This window comes from Aotus nancymaae, unplaced genomic scaffold (assembly GCF_030222135.1).
Source record: "Aotus nancymaae isolate 86718 unplaced genomic scaffold, 86718_ANA_hifiasm-v0.15.2.pri h1tg000108l, whole genome shotgun sequence".
In the NCBI taxonomy this organism is placed as follows: Eukaryota; Metazoa; Chordata; class Mammalia; order Primates; family Aotidae; genus Aotus; species Aotus nancymaae.
The window spans coordinates 6870488-6884815 of NW_026988523.1; the positions used below are offsets into that span (position 1 = coordinate 6870488).

Consider the following 14328-nt stretch of genomic DNA (forward strand, 5'->3'; position numbering starts at 1 on the left):
TGTGTTTTTAATTTTCTTTTCTTGATGTACAGTCAGCCCTCTATATTTGTGGTTTCTACATCCATGGATTCAGCTAACCGTGGCTTTAAAATATTCGATAAAAAAGTATGTTTTCATCTGTACTGAATATGTATAGACTTTTTTCCTTGTCATTATTCCCTAAATGATACAGTATAAAAACCAGCCACATAGCATTTATATTCGATTAGATATTATAAGTAATCTAGAGATAACTAAATCTGTAGTATATCTCAAGTATATGGAAAGGTGTGTGTAGGCTATATGTGAATATTACACAGTTTTATATAAGGGACTTAAGCATCTCTGGATTTTGGTATCTGGGAGTTTGGGGTCCTGGAAACAATTTCCCATGGGTACCAAGGGACAACTGTAATTGGTTATACAGTTTGGTCTAAGAACTATAGATACTGATAATCATTGTTTCTAAAGTTTATCTTGTTAATTCTTGGATTACTGTTTCAGCTTATTCACAGACTCTAGAATTCACAATTTAACTCTTTCGGTAGAAACGGCAACTTGTTAAGACATAGTGTTAAATGCAATTTGATTGCTGTTAATGAAGTTAATATACTGTTGTGTTCTTTCTCCAAAAGAGAGAAAGATGGAGTCTTATTTTTTTTTCTTCATTATTCTCTATCACTCTGGCTCAGCGTTGTATACTTAACCTTTCTATAGAGAATTCCTTGAAGCCTTGCCATCTGCTTTAGAATTTGCCAAATTCTTTGACTTTTTTTTTTGATATGGCCTTCTGAGATGACAGGCTGGCTGATCTGACATAAAGAATGTGAAAAAGAAGGGATGGGAAAGGGGAAAAAAGAATAAATATGATTGGGGTTTAATTCTACCAGTGTAGACAAAATTACCTACAGGTGTTCCCCTGTTTTCACATATAGTGCTTTCTTAAAAATACACTGAAGCTGAATATATAAAAAGCAGACAATAGACTTTATATTTCATTTGGGAGTAGGAAGTGGAGAATACCCAAAGCACTAAAAGTAAAGGCTCTATTTACACTTGACCTTGTAGGCATAATCCTCAATGACATATTTCTAGCATATTCTTTGATTCTGTTTTCTTCTATAAACACTTGAATTATGGGGCTAAATCCAGTAAGTATCCAGCTGATACTGAACATTTCTGCTTTTAGCTTACCTAATGATTCCCTCTCATCCATCCCCAAGCACATTCAACTTATATTTGCTGGAGTATAAGCTGTATGTTCTCTGTTGTATTTCTGGCACCTAGACTAATCCTTGCTACACAGAAGGTGCTCAAATAATATTTGTTGAATGAATGAGTATATTTATCATTTTCTTAATTGTGTAAGATTTGAGGCCTACTGTTCTTATTAGCATCAGTCCTTTGCTGCTTTTGTTATTTTCACTCATTTATATAAGATTATAATGGGAATAGCATGGTAAAGTATTGAAGAAATTTTAGGAACATTGTGTTATAAATATGGTGCTACTGCAGAAGTTGAACTTTAGACTGGCAGGTAGCATTTCTGTAGAGCTGTTAAAAGTTAAACTATTAATTTGGCATTGGGAAGGCATTTTAGGGTAATCATTGATTAATGGATATAAATGTGGCAATTGGAAGTTTTTGAATGTGTTAGACTGTGCATGTACAAGAAAAAGTGGCAGAACATATGAATAACACAAAAATGAGGAAAGACCTCATACTTTAACAGACTCTCCTGTTATAGGGAGTATTCCTGTTTTAAGCAAGTTACAAATACTGTATTCCTAGATTAATATAATTCAACAACTACTTTGAATTCAGTTTATATAAGGGATTTGTTAATATTTACAGCATTCTTCTTACTTGTACTTCCCAATGTGACATATTGAAAATATTATCTTTGTTTAACCCTTCACATTTCACCTTGTCATTGTCACCTCATGGATGGGCTGAGAGATTTAGAGAATCTTTTGTGCCTCAAGCTCACAAGTTTGTGATGATCTAATGCTTCTTTTGGAAACAAGAAGGAAAATAACTTCTGGAGAAGGATTCGATTTAGAGTACTTCTTCACTTTAAGGAAAGAATATGAGCTATACACACAAACACACATATGTATATACATATGTATATGTATGTATGTATACAAGTAGTCACTAGAGTGGTCTAATACCAATAGAATAGATAAGAATAAGACCGTTTCAGCCTTTGTTCTGGGAATCCAACACTTTTATAGCACAAAATTGAGTAAAAATACTGATAACTCTTTAAATTATGTTACTGGCTTTATTGTTAAAGCCAGTATTTGCTTTATTCTTTAGCTCTGTATCTTGCCCGACTGAGGGAAGTGAAAAGATAACTTGGAGACTTGGGCTAAAACACTGTTTGCGAGAGTGTTGGGAAGATTAGATACCAACATTTTAGTAAATATCTTAGGATACATTCAATTTCATAGTATATTTTGAAGCCTAGAAATATCTATAAATAAATATAGTTTATTTTGTGAACTTAATTCAGTATCTTTATCACCATGTTTAAATGCCAGATTTGAGAGAAGCGAACAAATATTCGAAAGATAACTTTTTTAAAGTAAAAGGAAATAATTTTTTTTTTTTTTTTTTTTTTTTTTGAGACGGAGGCTTGCTCTGTCACCTCCGCCTGCTGGGTTCAAGTAATTCTCCTGCTTCAGCCTTCTGAGTAGCTAGGACTACAAGTACACGCCACCATGCCTGGCTAATTTTTTTGTATTTTTAGTAGAGACAGGGTTTCATCATGCTGGCTAGGCTGGTCTTTAATTCCTAACCTCGTTATCCACCTTCCTCGGCCTCCCAAAGTGCTGAGATTACAGGCGTGAGCCATCGTTCCCGGCTCACTTGCCTTTCTTCATTCTCAAGATGCTCAGATCCTAGTTGCAGCTCCTAACTTGTTGTTCTCGTCTGGTCTCTAGTATGTATGCTGATGGTGCTTACTGTTGAACTTTATAGGTTTGAAAACACACCTCAGATTTGAACTTAAGTTTCCATGAAGTGAAATGATACTCCATTATTAATTTCAAAGTAAAAAATTCTGTTTAATTAATTTACTTTTTAAGTGATATTTTTGCAATATTTCCCTTCTTGGACTTCACATTCATGACAGTTTTTAGGCTGTAATAATTTAGAGTTTGGATGGTCTACATTTACCATATATAGTTGTTTATCCACTCTTTTTTAACACACAAGTGATGAAAATGTTGTCATGTAATATCTAAACAACTGATAAATACTTAGACTATACATACACACACACACACACACACACACACACCCCCATATATATATTCTGCTAAAGAAAATTGTGGTCATAGAAAATTATAGATTCAAGAGTTAGGAGAGAGGGGTATCAGAATGCAAATAAAACCTTTGCCTAATGGTATTTCCCTTTTTATTCTTTTAGGTAAGCAGAATTTTGTATAGTTTCTCTACAGCATTCAAACGTTCTTCCAGACAAGTGTCTGATGTTAAAGACTCAATTATTCCTACCCCCGACAGTGATGTATTTACCTTCAGTGTCTCCTTGGAGGTAAAAGAAGACGATGGAAAAGGAAACTTTAGGTGAGGCATTTGGAAAGATTAAAAATTAGCACTGTGTTTGGAGTATTGGCTCATATAAAGTTTCAAGAAACTTTGTTGGCATAAAATGTGTTGGCTTAAAGCCTCAAACTGATAAATATTTGGCTGGTGAGTGAATATTTTTTATTCTCGTGCTTGTCAGATATTTATTTATTTATTTTTGAGACTGAGTTTCACTCTTGTCGCCCAGGCTAGAGTACAATGGCAGATCTCGGCTTACTGCAGCCTCCACCTCACAGGTTCAAGCGATTCTCCTGCCTCAGCTTCCCAAGTAGCTGGTATTACAGGTGCCTGCTACCATGCCTGGCTGATTTTTGTATTTTTCGTAGAGTCAGGGTTTCACCACATTAGCCAAGCTTGTCTCAACTTCCTGCCCTCAGGTGATCCGCCCGCCTCGGCCTCCCAAAGTGCTGGTATTATAGGCATGAGCCAGTGTGCCCAGCCAGATACTTATTTTCTTAATTATTTAAAAAAATACTGATATTATGGGAAATTTAGTAAAATAATAAAAGTAGAATAAAAACTATGATCTGATCAGACACAATCACTTTTAACATTTGGTTTCTTTGTTTATTTCTAGGGGATCTTTTACACAATTGTGTGTATATATATATATATACACACACACACACCTTTTTTCTTTATGTTAAATGTTCTAATCAAAATTGTTTTTAAAAGTTACTGATAATATATGGTTTGACCACCACTTAATTAACCATTTCTTTGTATTGTATATTTAGAATGTTTTCCTCTAGTTCAGATTTTAATAGGAAACTGTTATATTATTTAATGCTCACGTTTGTTCCTTAACTGTGCCTTTAATTCTAATAATAGTTGCTAGGTAGGTATTTCATATGTAGTTTTACATAGAAATTGAGGTCATGTCAAATACAGTTGCTCAAGATACTTTTTAGATAAGACAACCCACATTTTATACATTGATTGTTTTAGTGAATTAATTTGCAAGAGTAGTCAGTCTTGCCTAGGCTAGAATTGATTAACTTGTCCCTGCTATGTATCTCTTTGTCCATCTTTTATTGATATATTCATGGATACATCACAGTCATCTCAAATTCTAGGTGTCTGAGAGTATGCTCGTCTCACTTCCTTTGCCTTGGATTTCAGTTTTACAGGCACTCATGACCACCCAACCAGCTAAACCAGACATGTGACAGTCTTAAAAATTTTAAGTAAACATTATTCCTAAATTTGTTTTAAAACTAAAATTGAAATCATATCATGTTGTCTTTTTTGTGACAGAGTCTCACTCTCTTGCCCAGGAAGGAGTACAGCGGTGCAATCTTGTCTTACTGCAACCTCTGCTTCCTGGGTTCAAGCAATTCTCCTGCCTCAGCCTCCTGAGTAGCTGGGACTACAGATGTGCACCACCACACCCAGCTAATTTTTATATTTTTAGTAGAGAGAGAGTTTCACCATGTCGGCCAGGCCTCAAACTCCTGACCTCAAGGATCCACCTGCCTTGGCCTGCCAAAGTGCTGGGATTACAGGCATGAGCCACCGCACTTGGCCATGTTGTCATTTTTAAGATCTTGCTTTTAACCTTGGTTAGCAGGGAAAAAATAAGGCTCTCGTAAATTCAACTTAAAAATTAATAATGACTGTTGCTGACTATAAAATTTATAGTTTGCTGCCTGTGGCAAGGTGAGAGTTTAGTATATCTCGAGAATAAGAGTGTTGTTGCTTAAATACTTTGTCGTTTGTTTTAACCTTGGAATAGGTTAATTTAGCCTTTTATTAGATTATTGGTAATTTCTATTCCTTTTGAATATTTCAGCCCTGTGCCTAAGGATAGAGATAAATTTTATTTCAAATTAAAGCAAGGAATAGAGAAGAAGGTTGTGATTACAGTGCAGCAACTTTCTAACAAAGAATTAGCTATTGAAAGGTAAGCAGCTTACTCCTAAATGCTACCAAAAACTTGTATTGACATTGTTACTGTCTCAGATGCATTGCTCATTGTGACTTTTCACTGTACTTCGTTCTCTCCAGTTAAAAATGAGGATGATTAATAATACTTTCTCTAAGTTAGATGTAACTGGTTCCTTGAAAATCTCAATTGCTGGGGTAAGTAAACATGAAATGGCTTTATTTTTTCAGTTATAACTGCTATTGAGTTTGTTCACGTCCCTTTTTTTTGTTGTTCCTTATTTAGATACAGCATAAATGCTTTAAATTTTCAGTTACTCTTGATTACTTTTTCATTCAGTTGCTGGAATTTCAGAACCTTTAAAAGACAGATACATATTTTAAAAATACGTAAATACATATATACTTGTGTGTCAATTCACCAGAAAACTATTCAGAAAACAAAGGAATGGTAGGACAAAAAATATAAATAAAGTCAGTAACAATAGTTCTGGAAAAAATATTTGTAATATAGGTGACAGAAAAAGTTAATGTCTACGTTACACATGAAATTCTTAACAATTGGTAGAAAGCAGAGGAGAAAAACAGGTCAGAGTATAAATAGACAGATCAGAGGAAAGCTATTGGATGGCTAATAAACATATATAAAGAGATCCTGATTTACAAATAGATAGGGAAATGAGAATTGTAGTAACCTTAAGAGGTCAGATTGCAGAAATATGTAGTGATGGTGGGGATAAGGGGAAAGGGTATCTTCATACTTTTAATGGAAATGTAAAATATATGTATGTCCTTTTTGAAAACCAATTAGGCAACATATATAAAGGTTTTTAAAATACCTATAATTGGACTCATAAGTCGTATTCTAGGGAAGCTGTGCTATTGGAAATAAAAGTATCACTATTTAAGGACATATTTGTAAGGATGTTTATTAATAAACTTAAATCAAAGTTAAATTATCTCAAAACCTAGTACTTCTTTGTCTTTGTTGCTACAAATTTTTTAAATTGAACTTTGCTTTGTTATGCCAAAAAGAAGTGCTCAAAAAAAAAAATGATGGGGCATATCATAAAGATAGGGTTTGAAGGGGCTCCAATTCGTTACTTCTGTAGCAATCTGAATAACAAAATAATTACTTCAGTCAGTTATCAATCAGTACTGAAGTCAATTAGTACTTCAGTCAAACAACAAGGATCTTTATTAATTTAACTTTGAAGTATCGTTTGTAGTGGCAAAAACTGGAAATATAGATGCCTATTTGGCTTCAAGGAGCAAGAGAATTTGGTGATGCTCAAGAGAAAGAAAAGCCTCTTCATCAAGACTACTGTGGACTGTGACAATTCCCTCTCTCTTCCCTTTACACTTTCTAGACTGGGATGAGGGTGGGAGGCAATTGAGGCGCTGGCTGATGGCATCATGGCCACTTCTGTTCCTCTTAAATCTAGGAAAGGTATCTGGCCCCCAGTTATCTGCAGTTTTTGTTTCTAGAAGGTAGGTTATTTAGCTCCACTTTGTTCCCATCTTTGAATCCTGCCAGATAACAGGAAAAGTTCTATTCAGCATCTTGGTACGGTGATGTGTGCATGTGTTTTTAATTGTTTGCAAAGTTTGCCATATTTTATCAATTTTAAGATGCATGTGTTTTCATATTGAACATCCCTGAAATTGTAGTTTGTCTTACAATTAATGGCATCTTTTTTTTTCTTTTTTAATACTTTAAGTTCTGGGATACATGTGCAGAACATGCAGGTTTGTTACATAGGTGTATACATGTGCCATGGTAGTTTACTGTACCCATCAATCCATCATCTAGGTTTTAAGCCCCGCATGGATTACCAATTTGTCCTAATGCTGTCCCTCCCCTTGCCCCCCAACTCTGACAGGCCCTGATGTGTGATGTTCCCCTCCCTCTGTCCTTGTGTTCTCATTGTTCAACTCCCACTTATGATTGAGAACATGCGGTGTTTGGTTTTCTGTTCCTGTGTTAGTTTGCTGAGAATTATGGTTTCCAGCTTCATCCATGTCCCTGCAAAGGACGTGAACTCATTTTTTTATGGCTGCATAGCACCATGGTGTATATGTGCCACATTTTCTTTATCTAGTCTATCATCGATGGGCATTTGGGTTGATTCCAAGTCTTTGCTATTGTGAATAGTGCTGCAGTAAACATACGTGTGCATGTGTCTTTATAGTAGAATGATTTATAATCTTTCAGGTATATACCCAGTAATGGGATTGCTGGGTAAATGGTATTTCTGGCTCCAGATCCTTGAGGAATTGCCACACTGTCTTCCACAATGGCTGAACTAATTTATATTCCCACCAACAGTGTAAAAGTGTTCCTATTTCTTCACATTCTCTCCAGCATCTGCTGTTTCTTGACTTTTTAGTGATCGTCATTCTGACTAGCGTAAGATGTTATCTCAGTGTGGTTTTGATTTACATTTCTGTAATGACTCTCTCCGTGAAGATGAGCTTTTTTTCATGTTGTTGGCTGCATAAATGTCTTCTTTGAGAGGCACTTTATAGTTGTCACTTCTTTTTCTTGATGATATAAAAAATAATGGTGAGTCTTAAAATTGATTATGTTCCTAAAATTGATAAGAAACAGCTGAAGATAAAAGGTATTTTTGATGTTGAATATTACAGTTCTAAAAGAATATGATTAGATTTTACATACAGGAAGCTTTTAATTTTTAGGGGTAAGCATTATATGTAGCAGTGTTTTAAACTTTTTATTTGGAAGCAATTTCAAACTTACAGAAGAGTTAAAAACAATAAAACTAGTACAGCAAAGACCTGTATACTCTTTACTGAGATTGTTACCAATATCTCAGTGTTACCGATGTTACCCAAATCTCAGATATTGGTGACATTTTACCTAATTTGTTTGCATTCTTTTTCTTTTGAGACAGAGTCTTGCTCTGTCACCCGAGCTGGAGTGCAGTGGCATGATCTTGGCTCACTGCAATCTCCGCCTCCTGGGTTCCAGCAATTCTCCTGCCTCAGCCTCCTAGGTAGCTGAGATTACAGGCATGCACCACTACACCTGGCTAATTTTGTATGTTTTTAGTAGTGACAGGGTTTCGCTATGTTGGTCAGGTTGGTCCTGAACTCCTGACCTCAAATGATCCACCTGCCTCAGCCTCCAAAAGTGCCGGGATTACAGGCATGAGCCACCACGCCCAGCTTGCATTGTCTTTCTGTTCCCCTGCTACTCCCTATGCACATACAGTTGTTTTCCTGAACACTTTTAAGAGTGAGTTAAATACATCATGGCCCTTTTCCCCTAAGTGCTTTAGTATAGATTGTCCAAGAATAGGGATATTGTTTACATCACCACAGTATACTTACCAACTTAATTGAATTTAGCATTCATACACTACTTTTAATTTAACCCACCGTTGGCCTTCCTGTTTTGCCAGTTAACCTGATGATATCCTTTTCCCCCTCCAGTTTAGCATTCATTCTAGGATTAGATATTGCGTTTAGTTGCCATATGTCTTTAACTTTCTTTAATCTGGAACATTGCCACAACCTTTCTCTGTCTCTTAAGACATGGACATTTTTGGAGAATACATCCCTTTCTCCTCTTTCTAATGTAACATTGCTCATTTTTTGGCTGTAATATTTCCTTGTGATTAAATTCAGATTATATATTGCTGCATAGGTTATGTCTCCTTTCTTCACAAAGTATCACATCTGCAGGTGCTTATGGCCATCTGTCCCTTGATGATGATGTTAACTTTGATTACATAGTTAAGATGTCTGATTTCTCCCCTCTATAATTACTTTTTTCTCCCTTGCAACTAGTAAGCAGTCTGTGAGGAAACACATTAAGACCACGAAAATATATCCTGCTTCTCATCAAAATTTCCTCCTTAATTTAACATTCTTTTATGATTCTTGTTGGATCTAGTCTGTACTATGATGATTGCAAAATGATTAATTTCTCAACTCTTGCCTTCTCTCTATATTTTGCATTCAGTCCTTGACATTCTGATGTAAACCAGAGCGTTTCCTCTTCTTCCATTTAGCTACTTATTATTCATGTAGATTCCTAAATTTAATCCCCCCTTCCTCTCCCTAGTACTATGTAATTGACTGGAGTACTTAATTATTTTGATGTTCAGATTGTCCCAGAATTAGCTAGTTGGAGCCTTTTCAAACCCTATCTTTATGACATGTCCCCATCATTTTTTTGAGCACTTTTTAGCATAAGAAAGCATTTTTCAATGTAACAAGTCTGTAGCAACACAGACAAAGAAGTATTAGGTACTGAGTTAATATAACTTCGAATAAGTGTTATTTTAAAATCTTGGTCTTTTATGATTAAGTGGTATATTATGCCTATGCTGTGCCTAAATGTAAAGGAAGGCAATCTTCCCTTTTCTCAGTAAGTTTCAAGTTTGATCAACTTGAATATAGAAACCTAGACAAATATTGGTGAAATAGTTGAATACCTAATTATGTATTTGTTCTTTTCTAACTGGGTAAAACATTTGCACACACATTTAAATATATTACACAAAACACTAACTTAGAAATGTTACTTTTTGCCACTCTTACAGTCATAGAACAATTTTATAGGACTCTAATAATCATTAATATTGGTGTCTTCATCATCATTAAAGCTACTTTTTGAATAATGTTAAGGCATTTTTTTCCAGAGCACATTATGTCAACTTCTGCCTGAGTTGAGAGAAAATGCTTTTGAATTAGTATATACTACTATCAGTAGATATTTTACCAAAAACACAAGTACACATTTGTATACATTAGAACAATTGTTTTTAAAATTACTTTGAATACATAAATACTACATTGCTTTTATTTCTTTTTTAATTGATACAGAAGCATTGTATTATATACATGTTTTGAGATGTGTATACTTGTGGTATGGCTAAACTATATTGCTTTTAACATAACTATCTTTCTTATGCTAATATCTAACACTTGCAACCATGGACTCATATGCAACAATAATTACTGAATCCATGTTAAATTTCTTTGCTACCTTTTCCACTAATTCTGTCAGATAATCTCTGTAGACATCCAAAAGTTAATTGACTAAGATTTCTTCAGGCGAATGAGTCTTCCCTAAACAATACCTTGTTCAGCATAACAGACAGAATTACCTGTGATACAGGAGATTTTGTAAATTCTTGAATTTTTCTGTTTTGGTTAAAGAACGTTTGCATTTCATTGGGTTAAATGTGGTATTTACGTTTAAAGCAGACTGCAAACAGTGAAATTTAAGGTTGTCCAGCAGGTGGCAGTCTTATCAAGAAAATTTGTAACACCTCTGAATTTTTTTTTTTTTTTTTTTTTTTTTGACAGGGTCTTCCTCTGTCACCCAGACTGGAGTGCAGTGGTGCAATCATGGCTCACTACATCCTCCTTTGCCTGGGCTTAAGCGATCCTCCCATCTCAGCCTCCTGAGGAGCTGGGAGTACGGGAATGTGCCATCAAGCATGGTTAATTTTTAATTTTTTTTTTTTTGGTAGGAGTGAGGGTCTCCCTATACTGCCCAGGCTGGTCTTGAACTCCTGGGCTCAAGTGATCTTGATTTGGCTTCCTAAAGTGCTGGGATTATAGGCATGAGCCACTGTGCTTGACCCAAATCTTTATTAACAGCTGCTGACAAAGTTCATTTGTAATAGAAAAACACTGGTATGAAAGAAAATCTTCAAATTACATAATTTTTGCCTATCTTCTGAAGGAGAAAATAAAATTTATCATTAAAAAATTTTATAATCATTTTTTACATTATCTAAAATTATCAACATTCTGGTTTTTTCTGTTGTTGTTGTTTTGTTTTTGGTGACAGGGTCTTGCTCTGTTGCCCAGACTGGAGTGCAGTGATGTGATCATAGCTAACTGCAGCCTTGAACTCCTGGGGTCAAGCTATCCTCCTGCCTCAGCCTCCCAAGTAGCCAGGACTACAGGTGTCCACCACTGCTCTGGGCTAATTTTATCTTGTCTTGGAGATGGGGTCTCGCTTAGTTGTCTGGCCTGGTCCCAAACTTCTGGCTTCAAGTGATCCCCCTCCCTCAGCCTCCCAGAATGCTGGGATTACAAGTGTGAACACTGTGCCTGGCCAAAATTCTGTTTTTTTGAAAAATATATTATGGAATAAGCCACTTCTCTGTGCATCCAAGGGCTCCAGGGTTGCTTATATCTAGATGTTTTGCAAATAACACTGCAGTTGTCTGTCTTGACCCCTTTGATAGCAAGTATTATGTTGTTTATCCTAGAATCTCCAGCATCTAGCATAGTGCTTGGAATATGGAGCTTTATACTTAGCTACTTACTCCTTACTTAGCAATTTCTCAGTGCCAGGCACTGTTCTAGGTGGTATTTATGAGGTATAGGTACCATTATCTTCATTTTGCAGTTGAGAAAACTGAGGAAACAGAACTTACATAACTTGACAAGGGCTATAAAATTAATTTTTAACTAAGTACATCTAGTACTAGAACACATGTTCTTACTCTCTACTGCTTCTTTTAAAAAACTTGGGTAAATGAATTAAAAGTTTATAAAATTTTATAAAGTTAGAGCATTGGCTAAATTTGTTGTAACATGGGATTAATAACTGAACATTGCATCAATAAAATCCTATATATTTTAGAGGATGTATGAAACTATTCTCAGGTCTTGAAAACTTTTAATATTCTTTTCCTTTTCTTTATTACTCATGTTGGATATCATATATTAAGCTTTATTTAATAACTGAATATAAAAGAGAAAGCAATAATAATAGCCAACATTTAATGATCACTGACTGTTTCATGGCCATTGAACAGCTTGTCTTAACATGCGAGGAAGGTTCTATTATTATTACTCCATTTTTTTTTTTTTTTTTTTGGCCCAGGGTAGAGTTCAGTGCTGCAATCTCAGCTCACTGCAACCTCTGCCTCCTGGGTTCAAGTGATTCTCCTGACTCAGCTTCCCAAGTAGCTGGGACTACAGGCACATACCATCATGCCTGGGTAATTTTTTGTATTTTTAGTAGAGATGGGGTTTCACAAATTGGCCAGGCTGGTCTCAAACTCCTGACCTCATGATCTGCCCGCCTCAGCTTCCCAAAGTGCTGGGGTTACAGGTTCGAGCAACCGTGCCCAGCCATTGCTCCATTTTTATAGATGATGAAAAGGAGGTTTAATCAGGTTAAGTAACTTTGGCTACTTGGCCAGAAACTGGTAGAGCCAGGATTTAAACCAGGGTCATCTGATTTCTGAGTGTGTACTCTTGAAAGGCTAAACCCAATTAAATCTTGATTATAGACTAGGTTTAAAATTAAACAAACCAGTTTGAAGATCAATGAATTGGTATTCTTTGTAGTCTTTTCAGCAGAATTTAAAAGTAAGAACATAGATATTAGGGCATTCAAGTGATTGCTTAGGAATTTCAAACCCTCAGTGGCTTGGGAGAAAAGCTAATTTGTGGAAGAGAAAGCCAACATTAACAATTAAGAGGAGAAAGCAAGATCATTGTATAGGAAATGTGTGAGTAGTAGTAGGGTGAAGCTTACTTATTGAGTGGCTCCAGCTGAGATGTTAAAATGTGTGCACATGAGGTCAAGCTCTTCTGGTGTTCCCAAAACAGAAATGGCGATCATTTCTCTCCCTGACTAGCTGCCATTATTATGGGTTTTGATATCGCTACATACAGAAATATTGCAAAAGATTTTCTTGCACACTAATACACTGATATGTATTTTTAAAGCCCTGATAGTGTTTAAAATATATTATTACTAGTACTGTTACCTAAAATGCACTATTACTAACCACCCATGTGGATGCGTTGAATAGTTTGTTATGTTCAGTATTCAAAAGGTCAGAAAGTGCTCTGTCTAGTTGATGTTTTTTGCCAAGTATTACTTATTATTTCATGATTAATTAAGGTAAGTAATACCATATACATTTAGAAAGTGGGCCTCTTTATTATTTCCTAACATGAAGAGGTTCTAATAATGGTAATTTCAGGCCTTAGGCGAGGGTAATCAGGAAACAATTTTTGGCTCTAGGATTTTATGTCTGTCTTATCACTCCGTTTTCGGGGGTCTGCCCTCATATTATACTTGTGCTAACCAGAATGAAGTAGTGATACAGCAAGCAGAATATAATGATTAGAGTTGTTAGAAGCACACAACTCATTTGCAGTGAGTAACATGGGCCAACACTGTTGGAAAAGAAGGATCTCCATGAATCACTTGCATCTCACATTGATTTGGGGAGATACAATCATTATTATATACATTAGAAAAAAAATAGCACATTATTTCTAAAAGGCAGTGATCATGTTAGATCATGTAGTTTGATCATTTGCAGAGTTCAGTGATATACCTCTTTCAGCGGCAATTTGTGCTTGCTGGTTTGCAGCACGAATTATATAATGAGAAACCGAAGTGATTAGAACCACACCCTGTAGCATGGGTGATTGATGGTACCTTTCCTTGCGTTATTTTCTTGAGGAAATGATTTCCTAGACAAAGAGTACTGAAAAAATCACCCAGGGACTCTTTTCTTCTCATGAAACAGTTTTTTAGTATGATTTGACATCACTAAATTCAATGGACAGTAGAATTTGAATTGCTTATTATTTTTTGACTGCTCTTATTTGATGTTAGACCACTCTGAGGGTCTTTTGCTGAATTTACTTAGTACTTATTTTTGCTTTCACCTTAGCAAGTTGTTACAATTTTATTTAGGAAAAAACTCAAGTTACTGTCTTAAAGTTGCCTAGATGTTAGTAGGATTTGCATGTTTTATTTTCTTCTGTAAATTAGTACATTTATGAACTTTTACAGCAAAATAAAGATTTTAGGTGTTCTAATAATTTCAC

General features: G+C 35.4%; 1 protein-coding gene across 4 annotated transcripts in view; it reads left to right on the forward strand.

Moving 5' to 3' along the window:
• The window catches only part of RABGAP1L (RAB GTPase activating protein 1 like), a 726923-nt gene that overhangs the window by 78867 nt on the left and 633728 nt on the right, over nucleotides 1-14328 (forward strand). For 3 of the 4 annotated variants that reach the window (XM_064370670.1, XM_064370668.1, XM_064370669.1), the window contains exons 6-7: nucleotides 3416-3573; nucleotides 5387-5497. In XM_064370670.1, the coding sequence (XP_064226740.1) occupies nucleotides 3416-3573; nucleotides 5387-5497 (269 nt within the window). Of the gene's footprint in view, nucleotides 1-3415; nucleotides 3574-5386; nucleotides 5498-14328 lie in introns of those variants that run through there. The other variant, XM_064370673.1, reaches the window with a different exon arrangement.